At 40.1% G+C, this 22,238-nt stretch overlaps 1 protein-coding gene across 1 annotated transcript in view; it reads right to left on the bottom strand.

Moving 5' to 3' along the window:
* Positions 1–22,238, bottom strand: part of ULK4 (unc-51 like kinase 4) — a 512,005-nt gene that overhangs the window by 223,847 nt on the left and 265,920 nt on the right. The window contains exon 32 of the mRNA XM_082849145.1: positions 15,825–15,930. Coding sequence (XP_082705271.1) covers positions 15,825–15,930 — 106 coding nt within the window. The remainder of the gene's footprint in view (positions 1–15,824; positions 15,931–22,238) is intronic.

Below are 22,238 nucleotides of genomic sequence, written 5' to 3' on the forward strand. Positions count from 1 at the left end.
GTGGTAATGATACAGCTATTTGTTGGGAGTCCTTTATTTATTAAGCAATCTACATATTGATACATTATCTCATTTAAATCTTACCAACCCTGCAAAGAAGATTTAAGCTCTATTTTATTGATGAGGAAACCAACTTCACGGTGCTACTGTAAGGACAGAATAGAATGATGGAATTTCAGATCTCCATAAATTTTCACTTTCTGAAAGGAAAATTAAAATAATATACTCCCTCAGAGAACAGGAGGTATAAATAACGATCAGACAGGAGACTGACCACAGCCCATAGACAGACATGCCCTTGAGAAGCACAGACTGGCACAGTCTAGGCTGGAGGTCACTTAATACTACTATACCCTGAAACCACTCTTCAAATTACTGCCTTCGCCGGTCAATGTTTTTTTATGATTTTCTGTTAGAGCTTAGGTCTAACTGTATACTTGAATTTATCAATGGAAATTTATAGACACAGACATTTACTTATAAAGAATTCATCTTACAGCCCACTTGTTAGGGAGGGTTTTGTTAACTACAGCATCTTTCCTGACAGGTTTCAGAAGTCTTTAAGACTTCATTTACCTGCATAGTACCTGAATGAGTCAAGTAATACTACAGCCACTTCGCAAGTAGGAAGCCAAGTAAATGGGGAAAAGGGAAAAGTATCTGCTTTTTCTTTGATTCATTCAGTACAGTAAACTGTTGGTTCATATGAGTGGCAAGACAAGAAATGAAAACATACACTTCGTAGCAATAGAAACTGAAAGAGAACCTTGTATCTTACCTCGCCATTCCATTAAAGGAAAATACATCTAGTTCAATGAAGGCTTTTCCAGATACCTAGTTTTATATCGTACCCACATGCAGCACTGAAAACTAATGCTGCAGTGTGTTCTTGTCCGAGAAGGAAGATATAACCTGAGATTTAAGTTGGGATCCTTGTTTTCCTCAAGTTTTATCACAAGCCTATCTTTATCCAAGTATTAGTTTAACAGAGAAGAGTTCTCAAAGCATCTTTAAGAGAAAAGAAAAGCCAGCTTGGCATCTACCTTATACTATTCTTTTTTTTTTTTTTTTTTTTTTTTTTTTTACCTTATACTATTCTTAAATGAAGTCTGGTAATATTATCTTACTGAATAATGTCATGTCAAATTCAAGAAATGCCCACTCTATGTTCAGCCTAAGTTCAATATTTTTGAGAGCATTCATATCTTATACATTTCCCCTATAGTCACTTAAAATAAGAACAATTTTTAAAACTAAGAGCTGGATTATACCTACTCATCGCATAAGAATTTACTTCAGATTCAAAACTTCATGTAGATATGTTTAAATACTCTTTGAAGCTAATAGGGGCAGTTTGTTAATGCAAAGTTTTAGTGATATCAAGGTAGTGAGAAGTCAGAAAAGTTCAAGTACATGATGAAAATAACTGTTATTTAAACATACAGAAGTTTCTCAGGTGACAAGATTTTAAATTAGATTATTTGGGACTTCCCTGGCAGTCCAGTGGTTAAGACTTCACCTTCCAATGCAGGCGGTGCAGGTTCGATCCCTGGTTGAGAAGCTAAGATCCCACATGCCTCGCGGCCAAAAAATCAAGACATAAAACAGGAGGAATATTATAACAAATTCAATAAAGACTTAAAAATAAATTAGATTATTTGTGCCTTTTCTTTTAACATTAAAATGTAACCATTTTGCTAAGTGAAAGACGCCAAACACAAAGGCTTCATATTATATGATTCCATTTATATGAAATGTCCAGAATAAGTTAATCCACAGAGACAGAAAGGAGTTAGTGGTTTCTGCGGGAACGAACGAATGGGAATGACTGCTAAGGAGTACACGGGATTGTCTGAAGTCATGACAGTGTTCTAGAATTAGATAATGGAGATAGTCCCACAACCTTGTGACTACACTAAAAAGCAGTGAACTGTGCACTTTAAAATGGTGAATTTTGTGGCATGTGAATTATACCTCAGTGTTTAAACCTACACATTAAACAAGTGAAATTTCACTAAATACAGAAGAGTTAAGCATTTTCTAGAACTATCTTGGAGATAACATTAAAAAAAAAAAATCAATCCTTGGGACTTCCCTGGTGATCCAGTGGATGACAATTCACCTTCCAAGGCAGAGGACGCAGGTTCGATCCCTGGTCAGGGAACTAAGATCCCACATGCCACGGGGCAAATAAGCCTGTGCACCACAACTACTGAGCCGGTGTGCTCTAGAGCCCGTGCGCCACAACTAGAGAGCCTGTGTGCCCCAACTACTGAGCCTGTGTGCTCTGGAGCCCGAGCACCACAACTAGAGAGCCCATGCACCACAACGAAGAGCCCACATGCCACAACGAAGATCCTGCGTGCCGCAACTAAGACCCAATGCAGCCAAATAAATAAATAAATAAAAATTTTTTAAATCAGTCCTAACTCCCCCATCACAGAATCTTTAGGCATGGAGACCACAGGAACTGCTGATAGGTAGAACAGGGCATTCAGAAACATGAGGGTGCAGGAAACTCACGTGAAATGCTTGAGACCATTAAGGAAATTAAGCCATAGCAGTCAGGGAGTCACAGTCAGGGGCCCTTGTTTGGTAAAAGACTACCATGCTTATTTTGGTGACGTTGACCATGGCCACTGAATGCATTTAAGGATTGGGAAGACAACCCAGAACCAAGCAGAACTTTAGAAGAACCCAACTTCACTGGGGTCCACGGGAGTTACCCCAACTTAGGCAATTTGTTAATGTAAGAGTTTTCACAGCTTACCCTAGAGCTTAGCCCACAGACACGAGAGTCAAAGTAACAGATTTTTGTTTTTGTTTTAATTCACTGAGTTATGGGGTGGTTTGTAATCCAACAACAGCCAAATGAACTTGAAATAAACTCCATCTAGAATGAATAGGTATAATTGAATAAATCCCCTCAATAAAGGACAAGTAAAGTGAACACTGAAATCAAGGAACACCAAACATTGACAGATATGTTAACAAGGGATGCTATAAATAGTTACACAGGGTAGTAAAGAAATACACATGCCTCTTATCAGTAGTTAGCTGAAAAAACTCAATACAATATTTCTGGCATCTTAAATGTAAAATATTATAAGATAGCAACTGTGATATTACTACAGTCTAAACTTTACTTGCATACTGGAAGGTATTTAATTCCTCCTATAAGTAACTGAAATAACAAATGTTATCTAAGGGACTTCCCTGCTGGTCCAGTGGTAAAGAATCTGTCTTCCAAGGCAGGGGACAGGGGTTCGATCCCTGGTCGGGGAACTAAGATCCCACATGCTGCGGGGCAACTAATCCCATGTGCCACAACTACTGAGCCTGCGCACCTCAACTAGAGAGCCTGCGTGCCGCAAACTACAGAGCCCATGCGCCCTGGAGCCCACGCACCACAGCCAGAGAAGAGAAAAAACAACCCACACGCCATAACTAGAGAGAAGCCGTGTGCCACAATGAAAGATCCCACATGCCTCAATGAAGATCCTGTATGCTGCAACTAAGACCCTATGCAGCGAGAGGGAGGGAGGAGGGAGGGGGGAGGGGAGGGGGAGGGGAGGGGGAGGGGAGGGGGAGGGGGAGGAAGAAGGAAGGAAACAAATGTTGTCTAAGTAGTCCCAACAGGGAAAACTAGAATCAACTAAGGTAAAAATCACAGATAAGCCAGTTTTAGTTCAAGGTAAAGAAACACTTTAGTTCAAGGTAAAGAAACAATTAGAATTCTTCAAAGGATGGAGTGTGCTGCTCCTGTGGAAAAAGGGCTTTCTAATTCCAGACCCATTCACACAGCAATCCCTCAGGGTGACAGCAAACAAGAGTCCGGCTCTGTGTGGGAGCTGAGTCCATACAGCAAAGATTTTCCAACCTGGGTTATCATTAGCCTCACCTGGAACCATCCTCAGTCCCACTGCTTCCCAAGCTACTGGTCTAATCTTCACAAGTCAACCAAGATAGAGGGGTAAGCAGGTAGTCAGTAATTACCAACCAATTTCCTAATCCTCAGTTCAAATTGAACTGCATTCTAGCCATAAGTTTCCAAACAGCTTTTGACAAAAATGACTCTGTACTCCCCGAAGGCACCAGCCAGTTCTGCTGGCTTTTCCTCGTGTCTTGTCCAGTGTTTCCTCTGCTGCGGCCACACTGGCCTCCCCACTGTTCCTCTGACCTGCCAGGCAGGCTCCCACCTAGGATTCACACCTACTGTTCTCTCCGCCCACCTTCCCTCAGGTTTATCCGTATGGCTGCTTCTTCACTTCCTTCCAGCTTTTACTTAACAACCATATTCACAGTGAGGCCTTCCTTGGCTCCCCAAGGTAGGATGTCGACCTCACTCCCATCCAGACACCTCATACCCCCTTTTTCTTTTTTGACTCCTTCAGTATTTATCACCGTGTAACATCTAACTTTATCTAATGTAAACTTCTTGTTCATTTTTTTGGTTTGTTGTCTATTTTTTTTCCACCAGAATGTCTGCCCCAAGGCAGAGGTCTTGCCAGTTTTGTCCATTGCATATTCCTTACACCGAGAACAATGCCTGGCGCACAAATACTTGTTGAAAGACTGGATGATCTAGATCAGGGTGGAAAATCATCTGTTTTGTAAATAAATGTTTACTGAAACGCAGTCATGTTCATCCCTTTATGTATTTATTGTCTATGGCTGTTTTTCTGCTACAAGAGCAGAACTGAGTAGCTGCAACAGATTATGGCCAACAAAGTCTAAAATACGTAAAATCTGGCTCCTTACAGGGTAGTGTGCCAACCCCAAGTGCGCCAGTCATGGTGTCATGTAACGCTCTGGTTCTAAATGTCTAGGTAACTATACTAGACTAAAGATGGTCATGGATTCATTGCGGCTCTTCTCATCAAAGACGGAGCCTCTTTCCCTATCCCTAGACCCAGGCTGGCTTAGTGATTTCCTTCAGTCAATAGCATGTGATGGAAGTGACAGAAGATTCCCGAGCCCAGGCCACGAGGGCCCTTGCAGCTTCCACGCAGACTCTTCTTGAATGCTGCCACCACGGGAAAAAGCCTGAGGGCGCCTCCTTGAGGGTGAGCATCGCCCCAGCCACACAAGGCTCCACACACACACACACACACACACACACACACACACACACACACACACACACACACACACACACACACACACACACACACACACACGAGCGAGTCCAGCTGACACCAGCAGAGCCCAGACTGTGCTGCCGACCCACGGAAGAGTAAGCAAATATTATTTTAAGTCACTTAGCTTTAAGCGGTGGTTTATTATCTAACAAAGGCTAATTGACTCAGTAAGATGTATTTATTATGATTTTTAGACTAAGCTAAGCCCTCAGGGCAAATATTCCACTTCTTCTTCACAAATCCTCACACTACTGTGAAGGCAGTGGCCTCTTTCTGAATATATTCATTTAAATGTAATTTTCGGTTACTTCTTAAGTTGAATCATAGTTTAATAACTAAATTTTACCAGTATGTTGATGTGAAAATTTCAGAGTAGTTTTGGGAGAGTCTGAGTTAGTTACTGTACAAGAGGGGTTGGCAAACCACGGCCAGTGGGCTGGCCACCTAATTTTTTAAAGAAAATTTATGGACGCAAGGTCATAACCACTCATGTATGCATTCTCTGTGGCTGCTTTCCTGCTGTACTGGCAGTATTGAGCAGTAGCGACAAAGATCATATGGTCCTACAAGCCTAAAATACTTACTGTCTCGTCCTTTACAGGAAAGTTTGCCAACTCCTGCTCTGCAACATCGTTTTGAACGTTATTCGTAAATATAAAGGAATCTAAGAGAGCTATCAAGTACACCTTCAAAGCCCAAACAGCTCTCATAGTGATTTTCTGGTCTCTTGAGGAAACACCGATTTAGGCAGTTTTATAATAAACCTAGCAAGAAATGAGTGTTTTGATTTCTGACACACCATAAACCAACGGGGACAAACAATTTCCTTAAATGCTCCTCTGGAGGTGCTACAGTTTTTTGGCTACTGCAGTGTGTCATGTACATCCATTATGCTGACAGCTCTGCTGGTAAAACTGAAGCTGGAATTAATATCCATTATCAAAAGGTCATTGCACCGAGATGAGCCGGCAGCCCATTTTAAAATGTTAATAACTCTAACACTTTTTTCAAATATAAACAAAAGGTCTTTGTTTTTTAATTCTTTCCCTAAACGTTTCATTTAAAAATGAAAATGTTTAAGCAAAACACCTGAATTATACAATGCAGCTGCATACTGGAGATGTGTCAATGACTCTACTTCTCAGAGTTTGCATACTTTGTGGGATGCCTACCAGGTGGCAGACGCTGTACGGAGGTCCTCACATATATTACCTACCACACCTCAGTGAGCCTAAGATGCCAGTGATCAGAAGGAACAGTATTATTTTATGTACCACTAAGAACGAAAAAACGCTACCAATTACATGGCACACGCTTTATCGCTTAGAACTTCGTCTTACACTCAATGCAAGTGCTCTGAGACTTATTTTGATATGGATTTTCTCATATATTGCCTTTATAACACATAAAAAAGGAAATCTAAGTAAATTAATCGCTTGAGTTTTTCTAAAAATTTCTTCCCATTTGGAGGCTGACTCTTCTCATTTGTCAACTCGGAATCATCAACGTCCACGTTGCTCCGTAAGCTTTGTTCCATGAGAACACGGATGCAAGAGAGCACTGCAAAGCATCTCTCCTGAGGTCTCTGGGTTCACTTCCAGGGCACTCACACCCAGTCCACAAGGTTCAACACACACATGTCAGCAGCAAAAACTATATCAGGACTGCCATGTGGATAGCAATGGTTGATGTACTTATTTCAGAGATACTAAAATGGAAGGGGCAAAAAAATGTATGCCTTAGAATTCATTCTACCACTGGGTGCTAGTGTGTGGTCTAAGGATGAAACTCAGTTTGACACTGGCCTGATACAGCACCGTAATGAAGCATTTCAAGGCAGGAATAATCATTTCTACTCCATCTGCAGTACAGCTCACTTATACTGGGGTGATTTTTTAAGGTATTAATGTTACAAGTTAACTATGTTTGGAAGAGGGAATTTAATTCTGTATGACAAGTAATGAATACATAAACCAATGATTGAGCCAGAATTGATCCAAAATAAAAATGAACAAGAAGACTTCATTCAAGCCAACCATAAACGTTCAAGCCCATACAGTGGCAGATCATTAGTAACTCTTCATGTGGCCATGCTCCACTGAATCTTAATACACTCTGGGTTGGCAAACACCCAACAGCTCTTTTACCCAACTTTGGAAAAATCAGCCCACACATTTAGTAGCCAAAGAGTCTGGAAAGCAGCAGAGTATAACGGAAAGTCAGACCTGGTGTTATCTCTGGAGAATGAAATCAGACTTTCTGCAGCCATATGGGCCTCGCCTCTCCCCTCCCTCTAACCTCCCCTAGCAAGGGCCAGGAAGGAGATCCCAACCTTGGTGTACTCCTGGAATCCCACTATCCTTCCTCACCCCACCACACTTGCAGCCTGACCACCCTTCTCAGCCTTAAGACCACCTGGACTCAACATGCCCTCGTCCCTACTCATGCTGTCACAAGAAGCTCAGGACTCCCAGTCACTCACAAATAGTATAAACAGCAAGAGGATTTGTGCATCTCCTTTCAGAGGCCACATCCCATCCCTGCCCAACCTCTGAACCCCTTCCACTGTGATATTTGGAGCTCACAGTCAGTTATCAGCTAAATCCCTCAAATCATCCACTTCTCGTCTATATGTACCTTTTATCTTCCTACTCTATCTGAAACCTGCCCCTTTTACAGCCTTGTCTCCTCAGCAGGACCTTCAAGTGATGGATACTTCTTTGTCCACTCTGTCCGCATTTAACACTGGGCCTTAGTGGTGTTGCCTTCTACCCTATTGCTGCTTCTAGACCAGATGTTGGCAAACTTTTTCTTATAAGGCCCTGAGGAAAATATTTTAGTCTTTGTCTCAACTACTCAACGCTGCTATTATACGACAAAGCCAGCCATAGACAACATGCAAATGAATGGACATATCTATATTTCAACAATAATGTATTTGTAAAAGTAAGCAGCCAGCTGGCAGGCTATAATGTACTGAATCTCAGATCAAAAGTCTGTCCCACCTACTTCCCCTCCTCCAACTGCCATCATCCTAGATCACCCCTGCCGCCTTATTCTCTGAGCTCAACTTTACACTAACACTACTCTTCCCATAATTATTTTTGTGATGTCCACTCCACTCCACAAAACATGGCAAGGGGCTAGACATTATGAGAACTGAAGCTTTTCCAGTTGGGGAGTGGGGATAGGCTGTAAGAAGAAAAAAACTATGAATGTAAACTGTCCCTGCATAAATGAGGGCCCTTGACACTTAAGCTTCCTGTTAAATCCGCCTGTGCTTCTTCCGGTTCTCCAAATCTAACAGTCCTCTGAACACAAAATTTCAGTAGATGCCTTCCATCATCATAGACAATCCTTCCATGCCTGACATCTCAATTCCCTAAGATTCTGCCTTCTAGGATTTTTTCCTTTATCCTGCCTCGGCCATGCAATCCCATGCTTTCATGGGCTAGTAGCTGCAACCTCTGGAATCTCAATTTCAGGCACCTGACTCCTCATCCACTCTCTCAGCTGGCCAATAGGGCTACTAAGAATCTTACAGGCATTATTCCACAGTATCCTGATTCTCAGCCCACCTTAGAGAGGAGAATGTTTTGAAGGATTCATGGGTAGGCTTTTCGTTTAATGGAATAAACTTCAATAAGATTTACAGGAAACTAACAAAGTTTTTGCTAGAATTATAACGTCAGAAGAACCACCAGCTTGGATTAAAAAGGACAGGGATAATTCATTTTCAGAAGGAAAAGAGGTATTGGGGCCCCCTAACTTCTATGCACAGGAATCAGGCTGAAAAACCTACTAAGCTATAAATACGGGTCATTCTTATGGAAAAGGAACAATGATTCAGATGTTTTAATAGTTTGAACAATTTTAATAGTTTGCCTTTCTAGAAATTTCATCTAAGTTATCTAATTTACTGGGATATAGTTAGTTTATAGTATTCCCTTATAATCCTTCTTATTTCTATAAGGTCAGTAGTAATGACGTGCCTATCCGCAAATTGGCTGATTCTTTCTTCTGCCATTTCATATCTACTGTTGAGAACCTCTCATGAATTATTCATCTCAATTATTATACTTTTCAACCTCAGAATTTCCATTTGGTTCTTTTTTATAATGTTATCTCTATTGATATTCTCAACTTGTGCAGACATCATTTTCATGCTTTCCCTTTAAATCTTTAGATGTGGTTTCCTATAGTTCTTTGCATGTATTGATAACAGCTGATTTAAAATCTTTGTCTAGTTAATCCAACATATGGATCTCCTCTGAAATAGTTCTATTGACTGCATTTTTCCTGTATATGGGCCATACCTTCCTATTTTTTATTTTTTTGGGCATGCTTTGTAATTGTTGATTAAAACTGGATATCTTAGATCATATAATGTGTAAACTTTGGAAATCAGACCCCCCCACACACACACACTAACGGTTTTCAGTTACTGCTGTTTTGTTGTAGTTAGTTCAGTGACTTTCCTGTGTTAATTCTTTAAGTCTGTATTACCTGTAGTGTCAAGCCACAGAAGTCTGTGTCATTTAGCTCAGCACCCAGCTAAAGACTGGCCAGAGATTTCCTTAAATGCCTTGAATCAGTAAGTCTTCCACCTTTGCCAAGGGGCTGTGTGTGTGTGTTGGAGAATGCCTTCAACATTTAGGCACTTTACAGCTCCAGCCAGAGAGCCTTCTTCTCTTCTTATAGAGACTCATCAGTTTTTCTTGAATAAACATTCCTTACATTGTTGCAAGCCTATAGTAATTTGGTAATTTCCAGAGCTCACAAAGTTTACTACCAAACTTTGTTTTCCAGTGTTTCTGTTACTTTCATGGCAAGATAGGTTTATGGGGGTCATCAATGTACCCATTCTGGAAGCCTGCCTAGTAAGTTTTCTTTTAAAGAATTTCAGAGAAGAGGGAAAAAAAGATATTCTTTTCTAGTTAAGCCCTGCCTTGTATATTTTATTTCTTTCTGCAGATCTGAGTTTCAGTTTTCATCTGGTATCCCTTCCCTGTATCTTGAAAAGTTAATTTAACACTTACCATTAGGCAGAAAATTCCCCTTCCTTTCATTTATCTGAAATGTCCATATTTCACCTTCACTTTGAAAGGATATTTTCACTGAATATAAAAATCTAGGTTGGCAGCTTTTATTATGTCAACACTCAAGGTATTTTTCTGCTCTTCTGGCCTCTACTGCTTCTGACAAGAGATCAGCCATCATTTGTATTGCTGACCTCCTTGATGTGTCATTTTTCTCTGAACACTTTCAAAATTTTTATCTTCAATTTTCAGAAGTTTGGATATTGTGTCCTTAGGTAGTTTCTGTTTTTCAGTCTTGCTAGGGGCTTTCTTAGCTTCTTGGATCTATAAGCAAATATTTTCACCCAATGTGGGAATACTTTGGCCATTATTTATTTAAATTCTTCTTCTGCCCCATCATCCCTCTTCTGTTTCTGGGATTCCAATTACACATATATTAGAATGCTTGATTATTGTCCCGCAGGTCACTGACGTTCTTTCATTTTTTAAAAAATCTTTCTCTTTGTTCTTCAAATGGGAAAACTTTACTAATCTTACAAGTTTAGTTACTGTTTCTTCTGCAGTTTTTAATCTGCTAAACTCCAGGGAAGTTTTCATTTCAGATATTATACTTTTTGGTTCTAGACTTCTACTTGGCTCTAGTTTTTCACAGATTCCATTTCTCTGATGAAATTCCCTACCTCTTTTCTCTTTGGCCTTGGATATATTTATAATAGTTGTTTAAAAGCCTGATTATACCATTTCACAATATATACACCTACCGAATCATCACACTGTATACCTTAAACTTACACATTGTTGTAGTTCGGCTGCGTCTTTAAAAAGCTGGAAAAAACTCTAAACCAAAAACAAAAAAAAATAGTGCAACACATGAAAACTGGTACAGATTCCTGGTTTTGAGCTTCTCAGAATTTGGGATGATTTTAGGAAGTACAAGAATGCCAAGATGACATGAAATCACCTTGAATAATACAGTGAGAGCATTACTCTCCTTTCAAATCTCCTGATTGTCAAGAAAGCATCAGTTGGGTGCTAGGGTTATCTTACCTCTCTATTATTTGCTAATAAACATTTTTAACAGATAGGAAAAAAGTGCCTGATGGGTAATTCCAACATCTCGGTGATCTTGGGCTTGGTTTGAACTGACATTTTTTTATTATTATTATTATTATTATTATCATCATCATCATCATCATTATATCATCATCATGGGCCACATTTTCTAGCTTCTTTTCCATGTACATTAAGTTTTGGCTGTATACTTGTCACTGTGGATAATACGTTGTAGAGAGTGTGGGTTATATTGTCATCTCTTAAGTGGTATTTTGTTCTAGCAGGCAGTTAAATTCCTTGTGAATCTTTTGACCCTAAGGGATTAGTTTTATTATTTGTTAGGAAAGGTCTATAGTGGTTTAATCCTTAGTCCTAGGACAAGGTCGAAACTCTATGGCAGGTCTAGAGTAGCCTTTAGTTTCAGGCTGGTGTAACTTTACTTAGGTGCATAGCAAGGTTTCTTCACTGGCTAGGATGGAATTCCCACATCTCCTATCACTGCATAATTTCTGCTAGGATGGAATTCCTATATCTCCTATCACTGCATAATTTCTGCTATCTCAATTCAGTTCAAAAGAAGAGAGAAAAGAAGAGAGAAAACTTCCTTTAAAAAAAAAAAAGAAGCAACATAGCAATGACACCAAAATCTAGCAAAAAACAGTATTTTTTAAAAAGAAACAGGAAACGAAACTACAGACCAATCCCACTTATGAGTAGCAATGGAAAATCCTGAATAAAAGATTAACAAAGAATTTAAGTAGCACAATTAAAGAATATTATATCACAATTAAGTGTGGTTACTGACTCAAATGCTAGGATGATTTAATATTAGGTAATCTATTAAATATAATCTGTTACATGAATAGATCCAAGGAAAAATCATTTGCTCATTTCCAGAGATGCCAAGAAAGCATTTGACAAAAGTCATTATTTATTCTTGATTACAAAAGATAAAATTTAAATAGATAGGTACTTCTTAAACAGAACAAAAGATTCTGAGGTAATACCAAGGTATCCTCTACCTCATTCTCTTTGAATCTTGCAGTTGGACAAGAGAGAAAAAGTAGAACTATAAAAGTTGAAAAGAAAGATGGTTACTAATGGTTATTATTATATAACCAGAAAGTAAACAGAATCATTTAGAAACGATTACTATGGAAAATAATAAGAGAATTAACCTAGGAACAAAGTGAATAAATAGAAATCAAAAACACATGCTAAAAAAATAACTGAAAACTATATTGGCAGAAAATTCCTTATTTCTAACAGCAAGCAAAAAAGGATGGGAAGAAACCTGGGAAGAGATAAACAGCAAGAAATGCATATGGCCTATATAAGGAAAACTATAAAGAAACAAAGTCAAACAAATGGGAAAACATAACATACTCTTAGGTCCGAAGACAACCAATCTTATGTGACTTGATGGAAGTACAAATTGGCATGTTACTTACAACACCTTGTCAATATCTATGGAAATTACAGACGCATATACCCCTTGATCCAGCTATTCTAACCCCAGGAATTTACCCTATAGATAGCCCTGCTCCCGTGTGATGGTATGCATGCATAAGGTTATTCATTGCAGAACTATCTGTAACAGCAAAAGACTGGACATTACCCATATCCATTAGAGTACTGGTCTATTCTGACATACTCATAAAACAGAATAGGATGCTGCTGTATAAAAGAATAAATATTTCTATGCACTAAAATCCCTCAACTGTTGGCAATATTTATTACTACTGGGAATGTACATTTTTCTTAGGGGAGGAAAAAAATACTGCCAACATTTAAATATAATGACCACATAGAAACAAAACTCTAAATTCTTGGGGGAAAAAATCAGAACAGGGACTTAATGATCTTATCCACTGACTGATCTCATTCAAGTCTTATTTTTATGAACATTCAAATGAAAGATTTTTATTAATATAAAAGTAGTAGGCATTATGTTTAAAATGCAACAATATTCCCAGCTTGATCTACAGAATCAATGCAATCCCAATCAAAGTCCAAGCAAGTTATTTTATTAGTATCAACAAACTGATTCTAAAGATTATATGAAAAGGCAAAGACCCAGAACAGCCAACACAATATTGAGAAGAACAAAGTTGAAGGACTGATGCTACCCGACTTCAAGACTTACTATAAAGCTACAGACATCAAAGACAGTGTGGTACTGGTGAAAGAATAAGCAAATAGATTAATGGAACAGAACAGACAGTCCAGAAACAGACTCACATAAATATAGTTAAAAGATCTTTGGCAAAAGAGTAAAGGCAATACAATGGAGCAAAGACAGTCCCTTCAACAAATGGTGCTGGAACTAGACAGCAACATACACATACATACACACACACACACACACACACACACACACACACACACACACACACAAAACCTACCTTATACCTTTCACAAAAATTAACTCAAAATGGATCAGACCTAATTGTAAAAAATTCAAAACTATAAAATTCCTAGAGGATAACATAACAAGATGACATCGGGTATAGTGATGACTTTTGAGATACAACACCACAGACAAAATCCATAAAAGAAATAACTGATAAGCTGGACTTAATTAAAATTGAAAACTTGTCCTCTGCAGAAGACAATACCAAGAGAATCAGAAGACAAGCCACAAAACTGGGTGAAAATACTTGCAAAAGACGGATCTGATAAAGGACATTTGTTCAAAATATACAAAGAATTCCTGAAATCCAACAGTAAGAAAACAAATAACCCAATTAAAAATTAGGTTAAAGATCTTAGCAGAGATCACCAGAGAAGATATACAGATGGAAAACAAGAATATGAGAAAATGCTCCACATCATACGCCATCAGGGAAAGGCAAATTAAAACAATGAGCTACCACTGCACACCTATCAGCATGTCCAAAATCCAGAATACTGACAACACAGACTGCTGGCAAGGGTGCTGAGGAACAGGACCTCTCACTCTCTGTGGGAATGCAAAACGGTACAGCCACTTTGGAAGACAATTTAGCAGTTCCTTACAAAATCAAACAGTTAGTGTATGATTAGCAACTGCACTTCTTGGTATTTACCTAAAGGAGTTCAAAACGTAAGTCCACATGGACCTAGAGTCTGTCATACAGAGTGAAGTAAGTCAGAAAGAGAAAAACAAATACCGTATGCTAACACATATATATGGAATCTAAGGGGAAAAAAGGTCATGAAGGACCTAAGGGTAAGATGGGAATAAAGACACAGACCTACTAGAGAATGGACTTGAGGATATGGGGAGGGGGAAGGGTAAGCTGGGACAAAGTGAGAGAGTGGCATGGACATGTATACACTACCAAACGTAAAATAGATAGCTGGTGGGAAGCAGCCACATAGCACAGGGAGATCAGCTCGGTGGTTTGTGACCGCCTAGAGGGGTGGGATAGGGAGGGTGGGAAGGAGGGAGACGCAGGAGGGAAGAGATATGGGAACATATGTATATGTATAAGTGATTCACTTTGTTATAAAGCAGAAAGTAACACACCACTGTAAAGCAATTATACTCCAATAAAGATGTTCAACAACAACAACAACAAAAAAGCTGCACACAGATATTTATAGCAGCTTTATTCAGAACTGCCAAAACCTGGAAGCAACCAAGATGTCCTTTGTTAGGTGAATGGATTAATAAACTGTGGTACATCCAGACAACGGAGAATTATTCAGTGCTAAAAAGAAATGAGCTATCAAACCATGAAAAGACATGGAGAAACCTTAAACAAACAGTACTAAGTGAAAGAAGCCAATCTGAAAAGACTACCTACTGTGTGATTCTAACTTTATGACATTCTGGAAAAGGCAACACTAGGGAGACAATAAAAAGATCAGAGTTTGCGGAAGGCAGGGGTGTGAAGAGGCAGAGCACAGAGGATTTTTAGGGCAATGAAAGAAAAGACACCGTGTAATACTGTAATGATGGATATATGTCATACATTTGTCCAAACACATAGAATGTACAACACCAAGAGTGAATCCTATTGTAAACTAAGGACTTTGGGTGACTAGGATGTCAGTGTTGGTCTATCTTTAGTAAAGAACATACCACTTTGGTGAGTGATGTTGACAATGGCGCAGGGGTTTTATGGGAAATCTCTGTACCTCCCTCTCAGTTTGGTTTTAACCATAAAACTACTCTAAAAAAATGAAGTCCTTAAAAAGGTTTTCATTTTAATATTACAGATATGCATAAAGTGCAAAGTAAAGCCACCCTCAACTCATCCAGTCTCATTTTCCAAGGTGCTTTTAACATATATGCTTTCATTTTGATAGGCACAAATAAGTCTAAATACTCTGCTTACACTCTACTTCTTGGTTTCTCATCTGTAAGGAGTTTGTATTGATTTTGTGCCATGAAGGACAATGAATTAACTCAGAGAATCTATCACAATCTAACGACACTTTCTATTTTTGCTGGTAATGTTATCATTATTTGTACACCTTTAAACATCTATTTTGATTGATCAACTTTAAATAGTACTTCTTGACTCTCTACTAGGTAAAATGAGGAAACTTACAAATAGGCAAAATTCAACACAATCAAAGATGAAGTCTAAGAAGCATTTACCTTGTTCATAAAGGAGCTTCATATTCAGATCTTTGCAGGTGACCAGATTGTTGAGCAATGCAACCACACTTTGCATGGTGCTACCCAGAATGTTCGCCTGATGTTCCTGCAACAGACCACCATTCCATCAGAACAGTACAAAAATAGCATTACATCGTAATAAAGACGAATGATCAAACGACCTCCATCCCTGCATTCTTTTACAAGGTTGAATGATTATCTTTCTGCACTTGGGTGAAGCAGACCCCTCTGTGGCAAGGCCCCATCAGTGCGTTAGGTGAGCGGGAGGCAGTACGAATCGCTCAGCGCCAGCACTGCTGCATGCGGTCCCCTGCCCACGCACTGAGGGACAACCACATAGCCCTCTGTGCTTTCAAAGGGCACCAAAAGAGTCAGAGAGATCAGAAATCAAGTACGTGGAACTTAGGAAACCACATGAAAGTGATTTTGAGATCACAGAAGAAAAACTTCTGAAAGAAATAATTTCTGCAGTTTGGAGAGTAAACTGCTGTTCTCCTTCTTTAGTCTTACACATTGCTGGTTACGTCGGATATGACTTATTGCATCACTGCTTCAGTGTCATAAACTACACTTGGGACGTGAAAAAGTGAATTTCGCTTTCCCTAACGCTTTGCATCATACAGCAGGGAGTAACTTTGGCCTTCATTTCTCATTGTAAAGACACAAAAGACAACTTCTTTGTAACTTTTAAGGGATCGTAAAAATAACTTGGGGCTTCCCTGGTGGCGCAGTGGTTGAGAATCCACCTGCCAATGCAGGGGACACGGGTTCGAGCCCTGGTCCGGGAAGATCCCACATGCTGCGGAGCAACTAAGTCCGTGCACCACAACTACTGAGCCTGCGCTCTAGAGCCCACGAGCCACAACTATTGAACCCGCATCCCGCAACTACTGAAGCCCCCATGCTTAGAGCCCGTGCTCTGCAACAAGAGAAGCCACAGAAATGAGAAGCCCGTGCACCTCAATGAAGAGTAGCCCCCACTCGCCGCAACTAGAGAAAGCCCATGCACAGCAACAAAGACCCAACACAGCCAAGAATAAATAAATTAATTAAAAAAAATAACTTGCTTTAGTTTTGTTTCCTATTCACTCTTCTGAATTTTTTAAAAATTAAACAACTAGCACTGATTGTGACTGAAACTATAAGATTTCAAATAGTATAAAAATAAAGTCTTTAAGCTCCGGGACTAGGGGAGGCAAGCCAGCTGCACAGAGTATAGAAAGAATGGAGGCACTCGCTCTCAGGACTGTGCCGATGCAAGCACTTGCTGGAAGTGAGTGCTTCTAGGCGGCTAGCTTGTCCCACACCAGCCCTGGCCCCGCCCCTTGGTCACTGTTAATAACGAGTCCTATCCTAAAGAGTTATGGGTGTATCAATTTAGTAGACTCCATCCAGACCCTTTCCTATTCATTTGCTCCCTTTCTCTCTCTCTCTCTCTCTCTCTCACACACACAGAATACATGGTTTGCTCTGTTATCTAAACATAAGTTATATCATTTATTAAGTCACTCAACAAATAACTAATGAAGACCTATTATGTACCTGTTCTAGGCACTGTTCTAGGCACCTGAGAGAACAAAACAAGGTTCCCTGTCCTCATGGAGAGACAACAAACAACAGGCACAGGGACTTCCCTAGTGGTCAAGTGGTTAAGACTCTGTGTTCCCAAAGCAGCGGGCCCAGGTTCGATCTCTGGTCAGGGAACTAGATCCCGCGTGCCCCAACCAGAGATTCCGCATGCCACAGATAAGACCCGGAGCAGCCAAATAAATAAATAAATAAATACTAAAAAAAGAAGGAAAAAAAGCAGGCACAGTAAGTAAGTAAACTGGACTACGTGTTAGAAGATAACAAGTGCTATGGTAGAAAAAGAAAAGAGCAGAGCAGGAAAGGAGGGTTGGGAGTTCAGCAGTGAGGCTGTCCATCATTTTACACGGTGTTGTCAGGGTGGGACTCATTGAGAAGGTGTCATTGAGTGGAAATTTTATTTTACTTTTTAAATGCTGAAGGATCTTAGAATTCTTTGGACTTAGTTTTAATAAAATTTTCTTTTGAAATAATTTTAGATTTACAGAAGAGTTGCAAGGACAGTGGAGAGTTTCCATATACCCTTCACCCAGATGTTCCCTATGTTAACAGCATACCCAAGCAAGGTACACTGATCAAAACTCAGAAATGGGACTTCCCTGGTGGTCCAGTAGTAAAGAATCTGCCTTCCATATTTCACAGACCGAGAACAAAAAATTTCACAATTTGTATGGAAACACAAAAGACCCCGAATAGCCAAAGCAATTTTGAGACAGAAAAACGGAGCTGGAGGAATCAGGCTCCCGGACTTCAGACTATACAACAAAGCTATGGTAATCAAGACAGTATGGTACTGGCACAAAAAGAGACATATAGATCAATGGAACAGGATAGAAAGCCCAGAGATAAACCCATGCACATATGGTCACCTCATCTTTGATAAAGGAGGCAAGAATATAAAATGGAGAAAAGACAGCCTCTTCAATAAGTGGTACTGGGAAAACTGGACAGCTACATGTAAAAGAATGAAATTAGGGCTTTGCTGGTGGCTCAGTGGTTGAGAGTCCGCCTGCCCATGCAGGGGACACGGGTTCGTGCCCCAGTCCGGGAAGATCCCACATGCCGCGGAGCGGCTGGGCCCGTGAGCCATGGCCGCTGAGCCTGCGCGTCCAGAGCCTGTGCAACGGGAGAGTCCACAGCAGTGAGAGGCCTGCGTACCGCAAAAAAAAAAAAAAAAAAAAAAAAAGAATGAGATTAGAACACTCCCTAACACCATACACAAAAATAAAGTCAAAACGGATTAAAGACCTAAATGTAAGGCCAAACACTATCAAACTCTTAGAGGAAAACATAGGCAGAACACTCTATGACATAAATCACAGCAAGATCCTTTTTGACCCACCTCCTAGAGAAATGGAAATAAAAACAAAAATGAACAAATGGGACCTAATGAAACGTAAAACCTTTTGCAAAGCAAAGGAAACCATAAACAAGACAAAAAGACAAGCCTCAGAATGGGAGAAAATATTTGCAAATGAAGCAACTGACAAAGGATTAATCTCCAAAATTTACAAGCAGCTCACGCAGCTCAATATCAAAAAAACAAACAACCTAATCCAAAAATGGGCAGAAGACCTAAACAGACATTTCTCCAAAGAAGATATACAGATTGCCAACAAACACATGAAAGAATGTGCAACATCATTAACCATTAGAGAAATGCAAATCAAAACTACAATGCGATATCATCTCACAGCGGTCAGAATGGCCATCATCAAAAAAATCTACAAACAATAAATGCTGGAGAGGGTGTGGAGAAAAGGGAACCCTCATACACTGTTGGTGGGAATGTAAATGGATACAGCCACTATGGAGAACAGTATGGAGGTTCCTTAAAAAACTAAAAATAGAACTACCATTTGAGCCAGCAATCCCACTACTGGGTATATACCCTGAGAAAGCGATAATTCAAAAAGAGTCATGTACCACAACGTTCACTGCAGCTCTATTTACAATAGCCAGAACATGGAAGCAACCTAAGCGCCCATCGACAGATGAATGGATAAAGAAGATGTGGCACATATATACAATGGAATATTACGCAGCCATAAAAAGAAACAAAATTGAGTTATTTGTAGCGAGGTGGATGGACCTAGAGTCTGTCATACAGAGCGAAGTAAGTCAGAAAAAGAAAAACCAATACTGTATGCTAACACATATATACGGAATCTTAAAAAAAAAAAAAAAAAGGTCATGAAGAACCTAGGGGCAAGACAGGAATAAACATGCAGACCTACTAGAGAATGGACTTGAGGACATGGGGAGGGGGAAGGGTGAGAGACTGGCATGGACATATATACACTACCAAATGTGAAATAGATAGCTAGTGGGAAGCAGTCGCACAGCATAGGGAAATCAGCTTGGTGCTTTGTGACCAGCTAGAAGGGTGGGATAGGGAGGGTGGGACGGAGGGAGACGCAAGAGATATGGGGATATATGTATATGTATAACTGATTCACTTTGTTATAAAGCAGAAACTAACACACCATTGTAAAGCAATTATACTCCAATAAAAACGTTAAAAAAAAAAGAATCCGCCTTCCAATGCAGGGGACACAGGTTCAATCCCTGGTCAGGGAACTAAGATCCCACATGCCACGGGGCAACTAAGCCCACGATCCACAACTGCTGAGCTCACGCGCCTCAAGTAGAGAACCTGCGTGCTGGAAAACTACAGAGCCTGCATGCTCTGGAAACTGCATGCCGCAACTAGGGAGAGAAAACCCGCATGCCACAACTAGAGAGAAGCCCGCGCACCACAACCAAAGAGCCCGCATGCCTCAACGAAGATCCCGTGTGCTGCAACTAAGACTTGACGCAGCCAAAAATAAATAAAATAAATAAATAATAAATAAATAAATCTTTAAAATAAGAAACAAAACTAGGGACTTAACACTGATACAAAGCTAACAGTGGAACTACAGACTTTATTCAAATTTCACATTTTCCACTAACATCCTTTTTTGTTCTGGGATCCAATCCAGGATCCCATATTGCATTTGGAATTAACTCATTTTTGCAATACATATTTACTAAGTGCCCACTGTTCTAGGTACTTGGCTTATGTCAGTGAATAGAAGAGACCAAAAAAAATTTTTTTTCACTAATTTTTTTTAAGAAACAGCCCTGCCCTTGCGGTTGCCCTGTGGAGTTTACCTTGAAGCAGAGGGGGAAGACAACATAGTAAATAATTCCATGGTATGTTAAAGATGATACACACTACAGGAGAAAACAGAACAGGGTAAAGTGGTTTGGGAGTGCCGCAGGGGAAGGCTGCAGTTTTAAACAAGGCACGTAAGGCATACCTCCTTCGGAAGGCAGCGCCTGAGCAGGTTTGGATTTACTCTTTATGCTGCCAGGTTCTGTTAGCTAGTTTGTTTTAGGGTAGTTGAATCAATGTTCTTCAATGTTATTGGCCTATGAGTGACATCCTCATCTGATTTTAGTATCAGTTTCACGCTAGCCTTGTCCATCCATTTTATTCCACAAATAACTTATTGTGCATCTATTTCTGGGTGACGTGGTAGAACTCACTAATAAAAGCAACTGGGCTCAGTGTATTTTTACCGGTAGATCTTTAAATACTTTTTTGAAAAACATCTTATACTTAGGAATGTACACACTGACCCAATTTTATTTCCATTTTCCAAGAAAATCACCTATAATGTCCAAGTTTCCAAACGTATTGTAATAGAACCGTACACAGCAGTCACCAGTCTTCACCTGTCTTCTCTGAACCGACTGACATCACCTTTTACCTGTCTCCTCCCTCTTTCTTGTTGGTCAGACTCACCAAAGCCTTGCCTATTTTATTGGTCTTTTCAAGGACCCAGCTTTCCGTTTTACTCAAGAATCTACATTTGTGACTTCGAGTTAGTCATTACAAATGTACACGATTTCCCACTTCCCCCTCCTACATATGCAGGAGGATGACACTTCCCTGCCCCCTCATAATTCGAGATGCCCATAATTGGACTTACTTTGGCCAATTAGACTCATCTGGGCAGACGCTTTAAGGGTCAGAGAGGGCTTCGACGTCCTGTCTTTCCTCTGCCCTTAAGACCAGTGATGGTCTAGACGGTAGAGGCTCCAGTAGCCCAGGTCTCAGAGGGAGGACGTGCAGCAGAGACACCGGGACTCCCCTGATGAACACACGGCTTCCAAAGCGCACCAAAATACCAACACGGCATCAGGCTCTGAAACTGCAGTTAACAGACCTGTACATCCCACCAACAGGAGCCACTTGATTTCATGAGTCTTACCATCTGTATCTTTAATACAAGCCAAAAGGTCTACTTTCCAAATACCACTGGCTGAAAATTTATATTCTTTAGAAACACAGGCTTAAGAGTAGATGTTAATGTTTGATGCTATTAGGCTGTGAGTTTCTCTGTTTTACCTTTACAGATAGATACACAAAAGGTCATTGAAAGTATAAATGAGGGAAAGACATCAGACGAGCCTAAACAGAAGACTTACTAGCTGCGGGGCTGGCAGCCGGACCCAGGGGACAGCCGAGCCCGTCCAGCGCCACGCCTGCCATTCCCCGACATGCTGACAGTGCCTTGCATTGTGGTCACCATAAAATAACTCTCATTGGCATCCAAGCTTAATAAAAACACCTTCATTCTGCTCAAAAAGGGCAATCGATAGATACGGAGAAGCCAAACTGAACAGCCTCAACCGTATAAAATTCACTGACACCAGCTTAAGAATATTAATGTGGAAGCAATGGGCTGCCACCAATTTCATCTAATTATTCTTACAGTTGGTTGGAAGGAAAGGGTGATTAATAAGCACGAAGAT

Source organism: Leucopleurus acutus, assembly GCF_964270905.1.
Source record: "Leucopleurus acutus genome assembly, chromosome: 10".
NCBI lineage: Eukaryota > Metazoa > Chordata > Mammalia > Artiodactyla > Delphinidae > Leucopleurus > Leucopleurus acutus.